General features: G+C 45.9%; 1 protein-coding gene across 1 annotated transcript in view; it reads right to left on the bottom strand.

The window, feature by feature from the left end:
- Nucleotides 1-21,131, bottom strand: part of MANBA (mannosidase beta) — a 313,152-nt gene that overhangs the window by 30,725 nt on the left and 261,296 nt on the right. Inside the window, exon 15 of the mRNA XM_069230206.1 lies at nt 9,393-9,535. Within this exon, the coding sequence (XP_069086307.1) occupies nt 9,393-9,535 (143 nt within the window). The remainder of the gene's footprint in view (nt 1-9,392; nt 9,536-21,131) is intronic.

Here is a 21,131-nt window from a genome sequence, read left to right as displayed (position 1 = left end):
ATTTTCCCCTCACGGAAAGATCCTGCAAATGAGCACCCCATCCCTCTAGGGATGCATCTGTTGTTACTACGTGCATGGTCCTGTCCTTCAGAAATGACATACCGTCTGAGACAAGGGGAGTTTCCTTCCACCACCTGAAAGCCTGCTTTGCTGAAGGGGTTATTCGAATTACATCGTCGAAAGAGCCTTCTATCTGTTTCCATTGATTGTCTAATTGTTGTTGAAGAGTCCTCATGTGCAGACGACAGTTCTTTATCAATGGAATGCAAGACGATAGCATCCCCAGAAAAGACTTGTAAGTCCGCACTGAAGCGGACTTTCTTTTGCTGAGACGTGTTGCTAAGTCTCGAAGTTTCTTTCGTCTGTCCTGCGAAGCAAAGGCTTTCGCTTGCACAGTGTCCAAGATGGCTCCTAGAAACGTGATGTTCTGGGTGGGCTCTAGGTGAGACTTGGGGTAATTGACTGTCAAGCCCAAAGCTCCGAAAAGGGAGAGACATGTCTCCGTGTCTCTGGCAGCCTTCGATGTTGTACGTGCCTTTATTAGCCAGTCGTCTAAGTACGGGAACACTTGTACCCCTAATTGTCTGAGGTAGGCCGCCACTGGCGCCAAAACCTTGGTGAACACTCTTGGGGGCGACCTGAGGCCAAAAGGCAACACTCTGAACTGGTAATGAATGCCTGCAACCCTGAACCGCAAGAATTTCCGATGATTGGGGTGAATGGGAATGTGGAAATATGCGTCCTGAAGATCTAACGATGTCATAAAATCCCCTTGGTTGAGCAGGCGCAGGACGTCTTGAAGAGAGATCATGCGAAAAGATTGTTTCTTGAGGTATTTGTTGAGCGAACGAAGATCTAGAATAGGCCTCCAGTCCCCGGTCTTCTTCCGGATAAGGAAAAAATGGGAGTAAAAACCTGTTCCCCTCTGGCTCCTTGGTACGACCTCTATTGCTCCCTTCCTCATTAAAATAGCAATCTGTTCCATAAGCTCGTTGAGATGGGCTGGCGGGGGACCTCTTGGTGGTACTTGAGGGGGAGGTTGGTTGAATTCTAGTGTATGCCTCCGGTTGATAATATCCAATACCCATTTGTCTGTAGTTATTCTGGACCACTGGTGTAGAAATTTGGAAATTCTGCCCCCTATAAGAGCGTTGATATAGGGGCTGGGTGCAGACACTTGATGAGGGTCACTGCTTTCTTGCTGTTTCTTTGGCCCTGAAAGCCAACTTTCCTCTCGTTTGTTGCCTGAAGCGAGCGGATGACTGCTGACGAAAGGAATGCGGTTGTTGCTGGCCGAAGGTTGAACTAAATTGACCTTGGTAAGAGGAGAAATGACGATATTGTTGAGAGCCTCCTCTATATGAAAAGGTTCCTCTCCCTCTCGCTCCCCGAAAGGGTTGTCTTTTGTACTGTAGCGTTGCCAGTGATCTGGCTGTCTCAGTGTCTGCCTTAATAGACTGCAATGCATCATCGACATGCTTGCCAAACAAAAGCTCGCCATCATACGGCATGTCCAGAATCTTCAATTGAACTTCAGGCCTAAAAGAGGTAGCCTTAAGCCACCCCTGGCGTCTGAGTACGGCTGCCCCGGCCAACTGTCGAAATCCTCTAGAGGAAACATCAATGGCAGAGTCTATGATTTCAGCCGAAATCTTTTCTCCTTCTTGCAGAATTCTACGTGCTTCTACTCTACTGCCCTCAGGTAACATATCTATGAATTGTGACATGTCAGACCACATCTGGCGATCGTATCTCCCCAGGATTGCTAGAGAGTTAGCTGCTCTCACAGTGGTGGCAGCCATAGTTGAAAACTTTTTGCCTATGGAGTCCAAACGACGTCCTTCCTTGTCTGGGGGGGCAGTCAGAGATGCCGATGGATTCCAGGACCTCCTCTGAGCTGCCTGCGAAATAACCGAATCCGGTTTAGGATGGCTGATCAAACATGCTGTGGAGTTGTCTGGTGCCTTATACTTTTTCTCTAGTCTCGGTAAGACTGCGGGAATGGAGGACGGAGTCTGCATGACCTTTAGGCCATCCTCCCAAATGAAATCAACAATGGGTATGGCCCTTACCGATTTCCTAGTGTCTTCTTTAAAGTCATAAAGAAAGCAGTCCGACTGTTTCAAAGTAATTGGCAGCTGGAATCTTTTCGCAGCTCTTTCCATGACACTATGGAAACCCCCAATGTCCTGCGGTGGAGAGTCCACTGGTGGTGGTGTAGACGGAGATGGAGTTTGGATTTGATACTCATCCCATTCTGGAATGAGAGAATCCGAGTCCTGTATCTCCCCTTCTTCTTGCTCCTCCTCGGATGAAGGTGAAGCAATACCCTGAACCGATGAAGGTGCTGTGGTAGGGTCCGGAAATTCTGAAGGTCTAGCCGGAGTGGACACTGGCGTCTGTGGAGGTTGTACCGGTGTAGAAGAACCAGCTGGAGGAAATCTCGAATAATAATCCTGCATCATCTGTTGAAGGTTGTTTATCAACGAGACCGGCATCTGGACTGTCTGCTCTTGTTGTTGTAGATGACCTTGATCCTGCTGGTCCGAATAATGCTGAAGATCCTCCTCTTCATCCTCCTCTTGGCACTTAATGCGTAGTTCAGATGGACTACGTGCCACCGGAAAAAAAGCCGTCATCAGAATAAACATCACCGTCATCATCTTCATCAGCAAATAGATGCTGCAGAGGAATTGGTGCAACCTTACTGGGCGATGTATGTGATTGAAGCAATAAAGAAGACTTGCTCTTTACAGGTAAAATTCTCTGCAGTAGGTAAGGAGATGTTCCAAAGTGAGGATAAAGAGTCGTCGACGGAGCTGCCGTCGACGGAGCACTCGTCGATGGTGTTCTCGTCGACGGTGTAGGCGTCGACGGAGCTGTCGTCGGTGTAGTCGCTATCGGTGCTGCCAGTGTCGACGAAGGTGTCATCGACAAAGTCAATATTGCTACGCCATCCGTCGATGGGGTTGCCGTCGACGGGGTTGTCGTCGACAGGTGCGTCGTCGGTACTTTCGTCAGTGAAACCGACGGTGATCTTCTGAATTTTCTCGTCGATGAATGCGTAGACGGCAAAGATTTCAGCTTCTTACCCGTCGACGGCTTCTTTGTGATCTTCAAGGTGTGCGACGACGACGGACCATACATCAGACTCACCGACGTTATCGTCGTAGATGATAGCGGAGACGAAGTTACTATCATCGGTGATGGAGGAGCCGTAAACGTGGCCGTCACTGTAGTCGTCGTCGAAGGAAGGACTGTCGTCGACGGAGCGCTCGTCGACGGTGTTGTCGACGGTGTAGATTTTCTGGACGTCGATGGAGGCAGTGAGCTTGAAGGCCTTTTAAGCTTCTTTGATGAAGAAGCAGGTGTGGATGGCTCTGAGTGAACCTTGCCACATGCTACCTTGGATGTTGAAGGTAGATCCCCGGCTTGTCCTTAAATGCATGCAGCTTCTTAGCTGACTTACTGCTCGTAGGGGATAGGCTCTCCACAGACCTCTTCCTTTTCTTTGAGGTCACTGAAGTGTCACTCTTCTCCTCAGAAAGAGCTTCCCTTGCCTTTCTTTTCTGGAGCCAAAGTAGGAGCCTGGCTTCTCTGTCCCTCAGTCTTGTTGGGAAAGGTCCTGCAGATCTTACAGTCCTTGACCTTATGCTCTGGATGTAAGCAGTAGATACATTCCTTGTGAGGATCCTCACAGTGAAGTCTCAATTTTCCACAGGTCCCACAAGGCCTAAACAGACCTTTTCTTGTTGTAGACATGATGGAAAACTTCTGTAGAAAAAGTCAAGTGAAAATTTCCAAGAATTTCTCTTGAAGAGATAGAAAACTGAGCAGAGCTCTAAATTTAGGCCTAAAGTGCAAGTTTAGACCTACAAAGTCTAAGTTTAGACCTGAAGTCTAAGTTTAGACCCAAATTCTAAGTTTACTACTTTATCATGGTATAGTGTAACACAAGTGATCGAAATTGTCAAACATGTCATTGTGTGCTTTTGAACCTGCTCTAAAAGTACTCACAGCAAACTGTGTCCTTGCACTTTTAACTTCCAAACTGAAAAGTGAACAATTAGTTCCCTGATGCAATTCTAAAAATGTGCAGTAATGGAACCTGCTAGGGGCATGGAAGCATCTTAAAAATATGTCAGTCAGTTAAGAGGTGTATAGCACAGTACATCCTCAGGTGAGCGCAGGTGCTGTATTTCTGAGTACCAAAACTAAGCTTCCTACAAGCTTCCAACTTTAAACTTCAACATTGCAGTTTTCCAAGACTATACTGTCCTGCATACAGAGTATCAGGTCAACATTGTGGTATAATGTGGTTCAACTACCAAATAAAGTTAATTTAAGTGTTGCCTAGCTCTGGGCCAAGTTTTAAGGAAATACGGAAAAGTGGGTCACATCAGTAGGACGTGTAGGGGTGGCAGAAAGGGGAAGGTTCGGTATGTAGTAGAAGACAATGTAAAAAATGAAAAGGATGAAAGTGATGACACATGCCAAAGAACAGATGAACTGGGAAGGGTATAAACAGATCTGGAAATAAACGTGAGGCCAAACATACAAAGCCATTTTACAATCGCAAACCCTGCTCTTCACAAAATCACTAGGCTTGCAACTGCAAAATTACTATTAGGAATGAATTAAACCCATTTTGTGAGTCAAAAAAGCTTTTGCAACTCACAATATGGGTTTAGCATCCCATACAGATTTACTCTTAGGATGCAGTGTCAATTGGCTGTCCTCCTTCCTATTCTGATTCTAAGTGCCTTTAATCAATGGTCTGCCAACATAATTGTGGTGGCAAGCATTGATTTGTTACACATACCTCAAAGGAGGTGATATCTGAACCCCCTTCCGACACCTTGCTTTTTGCCAATGGTATTGGGTGACCTGTGACCAGGTGGGGGGGACATGCAATGGTTCAGAGAACCACAGTCTGCTATCCTAGACATTTACCTATAAGGGAAACTTTATGGTTTTTGTTTTATAAAAGCAGCACTGGCTCTTTTAAGGAACATGAGAAGATTAACAGAAAAGGTTTGCCATTTGGAAATGCAAACCCAGGCCCTGCTGCTTCTTTCCAGGCCATCATCCCTGTGTTTGGAGCCAATCACAGGGGGACAAACATAGCAATCGGCCTAATTAGTATTCATTAGGCAAGTCATTCTGGGATCCGTGCAACTGGACATTTTGTTATGCAACCCATTGGTTCATAGGTTGCATCGCAAAATCAGAGACAAGTCATAAAATGTGGGTGCACAATTTTCAACCTCTTTTTGCTATCCGTTTCTGAGAACATCTGTCCCATAGTTAGGAAGTGTGATGACCAACGCATTAAAGTGTCTATCGATGGGAAAATTACTAAATTATAAGAGATTCTGGGACAAGGATCACTATCCTATTGGTTGATAAAAATGAGCTGATTTGGGCCTGATTTAGATCTTGACGGTATTACTGCCAATCCGCCACAGCGGCAGACTCGAAAACACAGTCAAGTCGACAGTGTTTCACCCGCCCTAATTAGATGTATTGCGGCTGAGCTGCAGACTGCCAAGACAGAGTGCTCTACCTAGCTATAAGGCTGGCGAGTTCCCGTCAATCCTATTCAGATGTTACAGTCCTGCAGACAGTGTACTGGCGGCGGATTACTGACGGAGAAAGACCGTCATGGGAGCCACTGGTTATTGTACAATGGCAGTGGCTATCGCACAACACACTACATAAACACTATTATCCATTGCCATTCCACCACAACACATTTACATGTAGAAAACATTCAGTGCCATGACACAACATGGATATTACAGGTACAAAGACATACAACATAACCACAACAACTAACACAAGGACACATCCATCTACACATACAAATGCACATAAAAGCACAATTGCACACATCACAAAAACGACCGCCGCACAACAACGCACACCTGAATGTTGCACACAGCAAGACAACACACAACAGATATCAGATCCACATGCACGGGCACACATACAGATACAACTACATCACTCACTCAAGCTCCTTCCACCTCAACCAGAGAATCTAATCTCACATACATAAGCAGGTGCTGACTCACGTATGGAACTGGACTCACAGTATCCCAGGTAAAGATTCACTTGCAATGTGCACACACAGACATGGTGACAAGTGTGATGCCATTGTTATTGAGTTGCCAGCATTCATTTGGCAATGACTATGGACACCGCAATAAAAAATGTGCAGGTGTGCGGTATATGTTTTGTACCAGTGTGTCCTCAACAATCACTGGCACAAATGTTGTTTCCAACATATGCATGTCAGAGGTATTTACAAAAAAATACCTGTGGCATGAACATTTCTGCTGAGGTCCCAAGCTCACGGTACCACCAAAATCTAAACCAGGCCCAAAATCTTTAGCATTACATGATCTTACCACGGTGGAATGAAAAGGGAATAAAATCGATTTGGTCATGCAGTTCCTTGAAAGAGTGTGCACATAGTGGAAATGTTTATGTAGAAAAAAAAAAGACAGAGAGTGCATGGGTAGTAGCACTGAGCTGACTACAAAATTGTCCTCAGTCTATTAGAAAGAAATCGAATTTCGATATAAAGATGCTTTTATTGACTTGTTCAGGAAAATCAATGGCTAAGAGCAAACAATCAAAACCTAGAAAGATCCCATTCCTGTAAGACAATGTTCCATACAGTGTTAGGGAGAATTGCACAAGCAATACAAAGTTTGTTAAAACAGATGAACCCATTGATGCAAAGCTGTGGTTATCACTCACCACTGTTTTGCATAAACAAAATCAAGTGAATTGGCTTTAAGTGTTGATCTAGAAGCTTTAACAAAACCATTTGGATCAAGTGTTTTCCACTTCCAAAGACTGAAGACCTTTGATGGGTTGTAGTTCATACCAAACGGGTTCTATCATGTCATCACTGAAATTTTGAAAGGGATCAAAAATATTGTTGCACAGCCAGACAACATCTCGATTTTTAGCAACGCTTAGCAACAACATCATAGTACAGAGGAGAATGTAGATAAAGTGTTGTCTGAACAAGGTGTAAAGTTGCGACAGAACAAGTGTATTTTTAGAACTTAAGAGATTGAGTACTTGGCGCATTGTCCTATCTGGATGTGGGCTTCTACCTAAATCAAGCTTAATGAACGTGGCAGCACCCAATAATAAACAATAGTTGTTTTCTTGTGTGGGCATGTGTGAATTTTAGTCAAAATTCAAGAAAGTGTTTATCCGGATTTGGCTAAAGGTTTTATACATCTCTTAAAGAAATGTGCCCCTTCTTTGCAGGATCTTAAATGCAAAGACGTTTGTAAAGTAAAAAAACAAAAAAATCTCTCAGAATCTCCAGCTTTACAATCCTTGTGCAGGAGTTTAGAACATATTTCTGCTGTTTTTCATCAAGCCCGATGACTGGTATATTACCAGGTAACAAAATAAAGAAAACACTGTGCAGTTATCTACCTTAGCCAAAAAGCTGCTGAAACTCATTGCAGGATGGAGTACATTCCCTGTGGTAGACATGTTAGGGCTGACATTACATTAAGATTATCTCTAGAGGGGGATGAATGGAAGGAAGCAAGTGGTCAACACCAAGAAGTGCAGTATTGCAGTCAATATGGTAATGTGGAGAATTATTGATGAGTGAAAAGAGGACATGACGAGAGAGTAATGCAAGAAGTTTTGGAGTATTTGATATTTGGATAGTTCAGGGAAAAGGAGCTGAAATATGAGGCTTAATAGTTTTGGACGGTTGCGAAAGAACTGTCGGAAGAAAATGGGTTACTTCCGTGAGGAGATAAGTTAGCTCCTCCTGCAGGAATAAGATAAAAAAATTGTATGTACCACATAAGGGCCGAAAGGATGTTTCACTAAAATATTTCTACGGGGGGAGAAAGAATATTAGAGTGGCCTCATGTCAACAGTGATGTTGATAAAGAAAGTCAAAGATTGTGCTTTGAGTGACAAGCGGTTGATTACCAAGGTCCCACCACTAAAAACACCCACTGCTTGCCCTGAGAAGGTGTGGCAGAAAACTGGTCTGATTTCTTAGGTCTGTTCCATATTCTATCCGGCACATGTGCGTTACAGAATCGTATTACTAGACCATTTATGTGTAGAAGTCAATTTGTAAAGAGAGCCACCACAGAAAATGGGTAACATTTTTACATAATTTCACATATATATATTTTTTTTTTAAAAGAAAGAAGGCGTCCCTAGGACGATCCTTACAGACAATGGTGTCCTATTCTTTTGCAATGGGTGAGTTTCTGAATGGATGTGGAATTGTATACTTAAGAATTCTTTTGTTTAGCCCACATGGGAACAGCATGGTCAAGAGATTTAATCAGGTGTTGGACGAGTATGTGCAAAGTGCTCATAGGACTAGAAAAAATACAGAAGAAACTGTGTGCAGGATATTATGGCGTAACAGGATAACTTTCAATGTGGCTAATGGGACTACTCCATTTGAGCTGATGCAGTTAGTACATTTGTGAAATGGGGGACAATGCTTCAATTGTTAACAATGGCCAGTGGTGGCATTTGAGCAGGGTAGCAAAAGTAGACTTCGATGTTGGCAGCAAGAAGAGATACAGCTCAAGAATTCAGGATCCAAGCAAGAAGTGTGATATCAATGCAGAGCAAGGGTATATATCGGATCATTTGCAAACTTTTGAAATGAAGATCTCACGTTCGAACACTTGCAAGCCTTTGGACTGAGACTGGCCATGGGTTTAGAATCCGTCACCCAAAATAAACTAATGTATTATAAGGAGTGATGTTTGTTTTAATCTATGTTCCTTTTGTTTCCTTTTTGGATTTTGTAAGGTTATTTGTATTAAAAGAGGGTGAGGTTTGTGGTGGCAGTGGGTGTTGTGTGATGCCCCAGCATCATACAACCCCACTGTGCCATATCAGGATTCTCAGTAGAGTGAGAGGGCTGTGGTACAATTGAGTCAGTTGCCTCTTGAGTAGTGCTGTCAAGGGTTGTGCTTTGCCCCATTAAATCTACATATTACATTCTATATGTTGGGTCTCTCTTCTTCTGTGCCAAAACAATACACTTTACAAGGGACATTTACTTTACTATAAACGGGCCTTAATTGTTATTCATAAACACTTAAATAGATTAGCAAACCTAACACCAACCATACGTGATGGGAAAGCCAAGGCATTCTAAAAGACTAGGAGAGTGAGGATAAGGGATGTCTCAATTAAAAAGTTTTGTCCATGAAGACCTGATCCATTTATACGTTTATTCTAGACTTACAAAAAGACGACAATAGTGCTTGATAACGGTGCATATAATGCTGCAGACAAACATACTAATGCTGCAAATATTACCCACCACGTTGTTTCCTTACCCCATACAAAACCTACATACTTACAACAAGAATAAATGTGTAGTCCATGACAAGATCTGAAACACCGTATATGTACAAAGTTGCATTGTCTTCAAATCCTATTGGCAATAAAAGTGCAAAGAAGTTCTGCGCCATATAATGAAGCATCTTCCATTTACCACCATACTCTGGTGAGATAAAAAAAAAAAAGCCACAGTTAATAATCTTACCGAAAGTAGATGCAAAGATTTACCAGGCATGATAAACAGAGACTTATCATAAAATACACATAAAACACGTACAAAAATGCAAAATCTATAAAAACACTCCCACAAATCACCCCAATGACTTGTTCAGGAATGAGAACGTCATTGTTTTTACCGAGCATAGAAAAACTGACTATAAAAATGTTTAATATTTTACCATACACACTGTTAATGCCTCCTTTAAGTGCTGTCAGTGTTGTTCTGCAGTACCAATCAGGTACGTACTATTTTTATTAATTCACTAATATTCGCACACAGAGCCCGCAGTATTCTTTGGTCAACAACACAGCATGATGTAACTGTAGCTGTAGTCTTAAAATCACATGCTGGGCTTCCTGGTGTGCATCTTTAGGTCGCCCCGCAGGATTGTTACCTTTTGCATTTATTGCAGTGGACAGGAAGGGAAGATAGTGAAGGGTCAGACTCACGACAGAATTTCTATTGCTTAAATATCCCTAAATCGCCTTCTGGGTTGTTTTGTGTGTAGGGGAAGGGTAGAGGCTGTCAATCAGCTGATATTTTTCCCAGCACCTCAGACACTCCAACTGGGAATATTAAGGCACAAGGTGCCATGCTTAGGTCTGGATTGGCATACAGCGGGCTTCACTGGAACATTACTCTCTCGCCACATGATATTGGCTGTTTAGTGAATCATTACATCTCCTACAGAGTGTGTCAATTGTAATGCACAAGGGACTAGTTTACTTCTTTAAAGTATAAGCAGTTATTATGATTTACGTCACATGCAAAAGTGTATTCCCCATATGCACCGATTACCGAAAGCAATACTTTTTTTCTTTAGGAATGGTTCTAATGCTTTTGTTGCGACAAGAAAGCAAGTCTGACCTTAAAATGTCTGCCTTATTAGGCTGTCCTTTTGCAGACTGGTACAGTCTGGCTGCAAGAACCACACTAACAATGGTTGACCCAAAGCCTTGTGCGATCAAGAAGGTCTGGTTGGCAATATCAACTTCCCTCTATAAAACAGCTTGTTACAGGCTTATGTTGGATACAATTTTTGTTTACCATGTTCTAAAAAATCCTCTATTTCTCATGTGCAATTCCTTCCCCTTTTTAGCAATGTGACTCTTTTCCAACGTTGTATCTAAACACTGCCACAGAAGTCTCATATTTCATTCACTTACAAATACCTCCATTTCTAGGAAAAATCCATCTCCTCTATTTTATTTATGGCAATGAATGTCCTGTTGTACAGTATAATAGCCTTAGTGTCTCACATACCTCTTGACTTGGTTGAAGTTTTACATGTTTATTGTATTTTTTGGTGGCTCATTTGTCAGCATTGAGAAAGCTAGGGCGTTTGCCAGTCAAATTAATTATGTGTCGAGTTATCAAACTAACTATATATACTCAAAATGATTTCACCAATTTCCATAAAGTAATGTAGCACAATTACAAGCACTAGCGAAACTAAACGGTCTGGTTTTAATATACTAAATCACACAAACATGCGGGTGCACAAATGTGCATGACTGTTTTTCTGTAAACCAAACTGGTTGCTCAGCTCATTCCGACCAGAAATAACCCTCATCATGGTTGTCACTCCTCAGACTTCTGCCATACTGGGCAAGATTTCCTTCCTCAACTAACCAAGTCCTTGTATAAGTGCACAACAGCTCTAGACTGCTGCAGGATGGTTGAGCACGGCTAAATGTATACATGGCAAAATCGTCAGTCGCACATACCAGTTCTCCTGAATCAGGTGACACGCTACAGATTTCGAGGATAGTCTCCGACTCCTGATTCCTGCATGCAGAAGGCCAATTAGGAGTTTTGTAAAACTGCCAAAAATAAAGTCTGGATGACTGGTACATGTGGTGCAATCTCCCCCTCTAAGAATTACCTCTGATATCAAAGGTTAACGCTTTGTCTATAATTGTTGGAGGGTGAGATTAGAGCATGTGGCAGGCCTCAACATTTTATTTTAGGCAGATTTGCTTAGCACAAACTATTTGTGCAATGTTATTAAACAGACAAAAATGAAATGCTGATTGTCTGTCAACATACATACTAATAGCCCCAAATTCAGGCAGATTCCCCCTGCTTCAATATACGTCAGTGGGGAAAACACATTCTCTGGACTATGTTTTAAGCACAAACGCTGCTTTTCTGACGTGTTGGTATATATCTGGGCTTTTAACAATGCCCACCTCACGCCCATCACTACCACTCGTTCCTGGGCTTGCCCTTCAAAAATCCTTTGATGACTTTGGTACATTTGTCCCTCATTGGGGAGGTTTTGTTACCGCCTTGGCCATCTCCCCTGTTGCATGGCTAATTATACTTTTGGCAATAAGTTTGACTGCGAGTGAACTTCTTTTTCCTTTTGTAACTCTCCTTCACGCTGATGCTTATGATGGCCATGGCACTGTGATTGGCTCGCTTATGTGAAACTGTTTTACTTTTAATTTTCAATTTATGTGGCAAGAAAAGTCGTTAGGAGTTTACAACGCTAATAGCTTCAACTCGAGCAAATGAGAGACTCATTGCATTGCAAATACTTGTTTTAAATCTCCCATTTGCCTGCTCTAAGCTGTTGCCATCAATGGTCCGTGCAAAAGGGGTAAAAGGGAGCTTTGTTCCCTGGCCTACCATGCTTTTTCATGGGCCCAAAAATATATTATAGATTTTGAAGCAAGTCTAACATTTATTCATGGCTGCTAACAGGGTCTACACCACTAGATGGTGTCAAACTAACATGCAGCCTTGGCATGACGTTTTTGTACGGGTCTGCAGAAACTTTTGACATGCTTTGTATATTATGTGGCTGGTGGTGCACAGATTGTTGCCAGAACTACACAGTTTTCCGATTATGTGAGACATTTTTATGGTTTCAAATGGTGTACGAGTGACATTCTACTGTCAAATGTGCGACATTTTAAGTGAAGCTTTCTTGCGAGTAAATCAAAGCGATAACAAGTAAGAAATAAGTTACTTACCTGTAACTGTAGTTCTCCAGTATTGAACACTTTCATAGATTCACATGCTTGAATACTTCCTCGTCGTTGAGATGGGAGTCCCTGGTGGAATATAAAACCAGGCCTGAAGATGTATGCACACAATACATGAAGTAGGCCTCAATACAATAACCCATCATAGTTGTTTTGTAAAATAGAACCAAACTCAAACTTGAACCAATCAGATTGCCTCACCCCTCTAGAACCTCCTGTGAGGAGCTGCCTTCCCTCAGATTTTCTAAGCACATGTGCTGAAATAACCCAGCACACTGATAAGAGAGAAGGTGAGCTCCTCCGGGGAGGCGGGCGGGCCGCATGTTAATCTATGAAAGTGTTCAATACTGGAGAACTACACTTACAGGTAAGTAACTTATGTCTTACTCCAGTATTAGAACTTTCATAGATTCACATGCTTGAATAGAGTAGCAAGCAGTAAGTAACACATTTTCTGTACCAAGAAATACTGTCTGTCTCCATCATTATAAAACAGTGTCATTAGACAGTTATATGCAGAGCAATAAAATAACGCTTTAAACACAAATATATAAATATGCGAGAAAGGTACGTTAATAACAACCAGAAAATGTGATTAAATCAGAAGCGGATGGAGGGAAACAAACAGCTCACCTTATCTGAACAAATGTCTAAGAACTGCTTGACCCACCGCGGCATCATGAAGAAACTCAGCATCCAGGCAGCAGTGCTTCGTAAAGGCGTGCATTGTCCTCCAAGTGGCTGCACGACAGATGTCTGGAAGGGATACCCCAGAGAAGAGTGCACAAGAAGTGGACACTGCTCATGTAAACTGTGCACAAACCTTAGTGTCCAGCGGTCGACCAGCTTTCTGGTGGCAAAAGGCTATGGCACTTGAAATCCATCTAGAGATGGTTTGTTTAGAAACAGAAAGCCCTCTCCTGGGTGCACTAAATGCCACAAACAGCTGACTGAACTTTCTGATTGAGGATGTCCACTGCAAATAAAATTTAAGGCATTGTTTGACGTCCAAAGAATGCAGCGATCTTTCTGCCCCAGTCTGGGGCTTCGGAAAGAAAGTCTTTAGGACCACTGGCTCGTTAATGTGACAATCAGTTGGCACCTATGGGATAAATTTCGGGTTTGTCCGTAGGATGACTGTGTCGTCTGTAAATCTCATGAAAGGCTCTTGGATGGTAAAGGCTTGAATCTTGCTTACTCTGCGAGCAAATGTCAACGCTAACAGGAGTGCTACCTTCCAGGTAAGATACTTAATGTCTGATTTATGATTAGGTTTGAATGGCTCCTTCATCAACTGAGTTAGAACTGTATTCAGTTGCCAAGATGGAGGGGGTCGTTCGGCTGAAGGAAAGGATCGGAATAAGCCCTTCATAAACTGCTTTATCAGTCGATGAGACCAGAGGGACAGTCCTTTGGATAGTCGTTTATATCTGGAGATAGCAGCTAAGTGGACCTTAATGGAAGCATGCGCGAGACCAGACATCGCCAGGTGGAGAAGGTACGGTAAAACTTGTTCTGGAGCAGATGTAAGCGGATGAATGTTATTCGCAGTACACCCTAAACAAAACCGCTTCCATTTTAAGGTATACGTCTTATTGGTGCTATCTGCACGGGCTTTAGCTAAAACAGTTTGACAGTCCGTGGGAATATTTAGATGGCCGAATACATTGAACTCAGGAGCCATGCACATAACCTGAGATGCTGGGGATCCGGATGCCTCACTTGGCCCTGGCTGATGGTGAGCAGGTCCGGAATGGGTGCTAACCTTATGGGAGGAAACGAGGATAGCAACAGAAGCTCCGTGTACCACGGTTGACGTGGCCAATCTGAAGCAATTAGAATTATCTGGCAGGGCTCCGATTTGATCTTGCTGCTGACCCGAGGAAGAAGGGCTATCGGAGGAAAGGCGTAAGCATAAATCCCTGACCATGCTATCGAAAGGGCATTTCCCCACGACCCTGGTTGGGGATGCCAGCTTGCATAAAACCAGGATTTCGCGTTCTGAGATGTCGCAAAGAGGTCCAGGTTTGGTGTTCCCACCTGCAGAAGACTGCATCCAGAGTTGTCTGGTTCAGCTCCCACTCCTGTTAAGATGTGCTTAGCCTGCTTAGTGAGTCTGCTGTGGTGTTGCTGAATCCCGGGAGATGTTCCGCCCGTATGTGCTCTGAATTCTGAATGCACCAGGTCAAGATGAGCTGAGCTTCTGTGGAAAGTAAGCGAGACCGAGTTCCGCCCTGCTTGTTTATGTAGTGCATGGTGGTCGTATTTTCCGTCCGGACCAGCACTGACGAACCTCAAATTCTCGGTAGAAAAGCTTGTAGTGCAAAGTACACAGCTCTGAGTTAGAGGAAGTTGATGTGCAGCATCGCATGAGAATTGGGCCATCTGCCACTGACTTGCAGATCTTGGAGACATGCTCCCCACCCCTCCATCGAAGCAGCCGTCGTGATTGTGAACAAAGGGATCTGATTCAGGAACTCCAGACCTACTGAAATGTTTGCAGGCATTGACCACCAATGGAGGGAGTGGAGCATCCTTGGTGTTATGTGAATGATGTCCCCGAAGAACCTTTGCGCCTGCTTCCACTGTTTGTCGAGCTGGTCCTGAAGAGGGCGCCACTACAGTAATGATTTGAACCTCCAAACTGAGAGACTTTTTTCTTCGAACTGAGTCTGCCAGGGTCAAAACCCTGAGTTGACGTTCTTCTGCAGGAAAGGCTTTTACAGGAGTTGTGTCCAATATAGCACCCAGAAACACTATCCTTATGGAAGGTTGAAGCTGTGACTTGTCTCTGTTGAGAGTGAGACCTAGTTGTTGGAAGAGAGACGCATCATGGTCGTGAGGGAGTGACGTAGGGCAGAGATGTTCGGAGCCTTTAGTAACCAATCGTCAAGATATGGGAATATCTGGTGCTTGAGACATCTCAGATATGCAGCCACTGGGGCTTTGTGAAAAAATCCGGGGGGGCGGATTAGAGTCCGAAGGGTAGCACTCTAAATTGAAAGTGGTGGCCGGCTACCATGAATCTCAGAAATTTCCTGTGCTTGGGGTGAATGGGAATGTGGAAATCCGCATCCTGAAGATCTAGGGAAGCCATGAAGTCACCTCTGTTGAGAAGCTGTAGTACATCCTTCAAAGTTACCATTCGAAAGGATTGCTTTTTTAAAATATTTGTTGAGCTGCCTCAAATCCAGGATGGGCCTCCACAAACGGGACTTCTTTCTGATGAGGAAGAATCGTGAATAAAAACCTCTTCCTCGCTGCGAAGAGGGTACCACCTCTATAGCCCCTTTGGACTGTACAAGGCTGAGAATGTTTATGGTAGAGAGGGTTACAGCTCAGTCTTGGAAATACACCCTGGGATCTGGCTAGTCTCTGGCATGTTTTTTCAACACTGACCTAGTACAGCCAGCGCTTGAATTTCACAACATACTTGATGGGAGGGGGGTTTCTAGAACCTTACTCTTAAGTTTGTTTAAGGTATGAGGTAGGAAAGCTTGACACTGGGTGGGAAGAAGCTCATCTCAGAGTGGATGCATTGCTAAGAGTAATCCTATTTGGTTGGCCTCTCCCGTCTCAGCTGTTACGGATTCAAAAGCTTGACGTTGGCAGATAAAGAATGATGTTGGATTCGAGCCCAATGGTGATGCATTTTTAATTCTTAATATCTAGCTTTACTGTGTGCATGCATAAATAGAAGTAGTCATAATATGTATATATTCATTGTTGATGTATTGTGTTTTCTTTGATTATTATTATTCCACTGCTGTGATTATTTTAAGAGTTGCATGTGTGTTGCTGCATTCACATTAAGTGCTTACGTTATTCTCTTTGTGAATTCGAAACCTGGGAAGTGGCTTAATGAATTCATTACCCAGACTAAGGTGGTCATAATGACATTTGCAATGACTGTTAAAGTGGCGGTAATACCGCCAAATTATGACCATGGCGGTGATAACTCCCATAGACAGCCAATGTACCACACCAACCGCCAGGGCGTTAACACTACTGACCACGGCGGTAGCCACCTACATACAGCCAGGCGGAAGACAAAGTACCACCCACCATATTTAGACATAGCAACCCGCCACTATTTCTGGGGTGGTACCAAGTGGCGGTACCAACGCCATCAAAACCCTGGCGGAAACAGAACACAAAAGACGAAAGACTCACCAACAGAGATACAGAGAAGATCAACGCCGCCATGGAACCAGAACTTCAAGTCTTACCGATGCTCTTCTACGCCATGCTCCAACTGGAACACCAACAACGACGAAGACAGCGCTGAGTGCAGCAGCCTAGCACACCGGGGAGGGAGGAAAAGGAGAGTGACACACACAGGCACAACACACATCATTCACACACACACACACCATACACACAACCAGCTGCAGAGGAAAACCAATCTCACAGGACACACATCATAATAACGCAAGGACTACACTATCCCAGCACTGATAGTGTAATTTGATGCAAACAGCCACCATATTGTCCATATGACAAGAAATACATGAGTCACTGTTCTGAAACGGCCAATGGCCAATCCAAAGTACAAAAGGCCCACATGGCCATAGGGCACAGTCCAAGGCCCAACTCGTTCCCTGACGTAATCCGCACTGCACTGTGCAGGGGCATCATGTTGGGAATGGCCAGGCACCTCAGGGGGAAAGGTGGGTGGGGGCACTTAAGCTGAAGTGGGGAACTTACCCACTAGCCCTGGGAGGGGGGCTCCATGCCCCTTTTAATTTGCTGGGGAGTGCAAGGTCACAGTTTCTGAGTTGGGGAACTTGCCCACTGGTTCTGGAGGGGGCTCCATGCCCGTTGCAATTTACAAGGGAGTGCAAGGTCACAGTCTCTGAGTTGCGTAACTTGCCCAGTGGTTCTGGAGGGGGCTCCTTGTACAGCAGTCCCTGGAGGGTGGCCTACATGCCCTCTGATGGAGGTGAGGGCTGCTGTGTCCCAACTGGAGGTGAGGGCTGCTGTGGCTCAACTGGAGGTGAGGGCTGCTGTGGCCCAGCTGGAGGTGAGGGCTGCTGTGGCCCAGCTGGAGGTGAGGGCTGCTGTGGCCCAGCTGGAGGTGAGGGCTGCTGTGGCCCAGCTGGAGGTGAGGGCTGAGGGCTGCTGTGGCCCAGCTGGAGGTGAGGGCTGCTGTGTCCCAGTTGGAGGTGAGGGCTGTTGTGTCCCAGTTGGAGGTGAGGGCTGCTGTGTCCCAGCTGGAGGTGAGAGTTCCTTGCCCACTGCTGTTGGTGGGGAAACCCTGCCAGCCTCTGCTGGAGGTGAGGGCTCCTTGCCCACTGCTGTTGGGGGGGGGGGGGGCATCTTGCCTCTTTTAGTTGGTGGAATGGTAACTTCCCTTTCCTGGGTGGTGTAGTGGGATCCTTCCCTCTCTTGGGTGGTGGAGTGGGATCCTTCCCTCTCTTGGGTGGTGGAGTGGGATCCTTCCCTCTCTTGGGTGGTGGAGTGGGATCCTTCCCTCTCTTGGGTGGTGGAGCGGCATCCTTCCCCCACTTGGGTGGTGGAGCAGGATCCGTTCCTCATTTCCCTCCACGACTAGGAGGTGCCTCCACTGTCCCCATGGACTGTCTGGCTGAGGTGCTGGGCTGGGTCGTTGTGACCCTGCTCTTACGGGCAGGACGGGGAGGGAAGAGAAGAGGTCAAGTTGGGCAAGGAAAAGATTCTTGTGGACGATGTGGCAGGATGAAGGAGGAGTGATGGGGGTGGAGGTTGACGGAGTGGTTGTTGGAGGTGTATGTCTGCTGGACTTGGGTGGAGGTGCATGGGCAGTGTGCTGATTTGAGGTGGATGGCTGTTGGGTGTCCAAGTGCGTGGGTTTCTGTCTCTTACACAGGGAGGGGCAGACAGGGTGGGAGAGGACACAGGGGACGCCTGGATGGATGTTGTGGAGGTGTCTACAAGTGAGGTGTGTGTGCTGCTTAGTGTGGCGACGGTGAATGTTGATGTAGTGCATGCAGGTGTGAGTGCGGATGTGACAGTGAGGGAGAAGGAGGAGGAGGAGGGGGAGACAGTGGAGGCAGTGGATTTTGTTGTGTGTGCAACTGTCTGTTGTTTGTGTGAGTGCTTGTGGCCTGAAGTGTGCTGCCTGTGTTTGTCTGTGCCACTCTGCGTGATGTTTTGTGTGCATGCTTGTCTGTATTTGTGCATGGGATGGGTTGGGGTTGAGGAGATTGGGACTGGGAAGTGGTAGTTTGAGGGGGGACGGTAGGAACAGGGACAATGGCTGCCATCAGGGAGGAAGCCAGAGTCTGGAACAATCTCTGTTGGGCCGCCAATACACCGTGAATGCCCTCCAGGAATGCATTTGCATTTGCTGCATCTGGGATGCCAGCCCCTGGATGGCATTAACAATGGTTGACTGCCCACAGAGATGGGTCTCAGGAGGTCAACAGCATCCTCACTCAGGGCAGCCGTGCTGACTGGGGCAGGGCCTGAGGTGCCAGGGCGAAGGAGATGCCCACCCTCCTGGGTGAGTGGGCACGGGCAACTCGGTGAGGGGCTACTGGGAGCGCAGTGCTTGTACGGGGTGGCAGCTGTACCTGTAGCTGGGGAGATCCCAGAGGTGTCTGCTACCACCAGGGAGCTTCCATTGGAGGAGGTATCTGAGTCAGTGTTGTCACCTCCTGTCTCCGCTGTGGTGCTCCCCTCGCCCTCCCACTGGTCCCGTCGGCGTAGGTGGACTCTGCCTCCTAGATCCTGTGGGATGCAGCTCCCTCTGTCACCGGTGCCACTGCTCCTCTGCCAGATGATGCTAATGCACACATGGACAGGGCGACAGAAGAAAAAAAGGGGGCGAGAGAGAAAGGGAGCAATGGGTCAATTGCAGAACCAAAACAACAGACGGCATATACATTACCGTCACACACAGGGATCAGAATTGAGCACCATGTATCGCACTGGCATTACATTGGCTAGGTACCACAGCAAGATGTGAGCCAGCCCCCACCAACTGCACCCCTCCTGGGAGTCACTAAGCCCTGTTTAACATGGAATGCGCCCTAGCTAGGCTACCAGATTTTAAAATACAACCATTACCCTTGAGCTGGATCACGCTGCATTCTCTGACCTGGCATTAAGGGTCACCCACTGACACCCACCACCAGGATCCCATGCCACCCACCAATCATAGTTGTAGTGCACACTGTACTCACCCCCTTGTGGCTGCTGTGCTGCCCTCAAGCGCCCATCCAGCTCTTGGCAGGCCAATGCCAGTATGCAGGCCACCAGGGCATCAGGTTCCGACAGGCACCCTACCCTCGCTGGGAGGCCATCCCCAAATGGGCCTCTTCGGTCTTCCGGGCCCAGCGTCTCAAGCCCTCCCACCTCTTCCTACAGTTGGTGCTCCGCCTGCTGTAGCCCCCAGGGTCTGCACATCTTTGGTGATGGCACACCACAATCCCTTCTTCTGAAGAGCGCTGAACTGCAGAGGAAACACTGACAGGAGGACACCACTACACATACAATCTAGCCTTTCACACATATGGCCCACAAATCCCCTTCCATCCCCATGGGCACATACATCACCCAGCGTCCACCATGTACACTACCACCAGACATATGACCCTCGCAAATGACATGATGCTTGCACACACATCTCCATGCAAACTTGTCACATGCCTCATGCCCTAGGTGTACTCAGCTGTTGGTCTGGAGGCCCATACAGCTGCCCATACAGCTGCCCATACTGGGGTAGGACCCCATCCACCAAGCACTCAAATTCCTCCGAAGTGAAGGCAGGGGCCCTATACCCAGTCACACGGCCCATGGCAGAATCCAGACACAGGTCACAGCAGGACACACAGTGTAGCTGTTGTCCTGTGGAAAGTCAGGAATCAAGTGAGGTTATAGACATAAAATGGCAGACACGTACGTGGCGGTGTATACCGTCACTGCTACCGGTGATCCCCATTGGCCACTGTACTCCATAGAGCCCCACGTTATCCAATAAGGAATAGAACGGCGGTGCAAGTCTGCCTTCCGCCATGACACGAAACGCCGTCGGAGCTACCTCACTTCCACCTCTCCCTACATACAGGACTGGCGGTCACCATTTTATGGTGGTGGACAATATTCAGATAATCGAGAACTGCGTCATTTCTATTATTTGCACATACACTGCCATTACATTACTGCTCTATGTACACTGAGGTAGTGGTTCTATTGTTCACATTGTGACAGACTACTCACTCTTGTGTCCCTTAGATACCTACCACTGTAGAGGAATCGGAGGAGGAGACAAGACCCCGTGTACAGACTCCTTGTGGACTTGGCTACACTGGGGACAGGCACATAATACTCACCAATAGACTAGACAGGGCCACAATCACAGAGCTCTGTGCTCAATTGGAGCCTGATTTGATATCAGCTATCCGTCATCCCACTGGGATCCCCCCTCTAGTGCAGGTTCTATCAGTGCTTCATTTCCTGGCAACTGGTTCTTTCCAAGAGACAGTGGGCTTGGCAGCAGGAATGTCACCACCAATGTTCTCAATCGTGCTGGCAAGGGTTTTTTCTGCCCTGGTGAAACACAT

This window comes from Pleurodeles waltl, chromosome 1_1 (genome assembly GCF_031143425.1).
Source record: "Pleurodeles waltl isolate 20211129_DDA chromosome 1_1, aPleWal1.hap1.20221129, whole genome shotgun sequence".
Taxonomy (NCBI): Eukaryota; Metazoa; Chordata; class Amphibia; order Caudata; family Salamandridae; genus Pleurodeles; species Pleurodeles waltl.
Note: the sequence above shows the minus strand (reverse complement) of the source record. Positions and strands in the feature narration are given on the sequence as shown.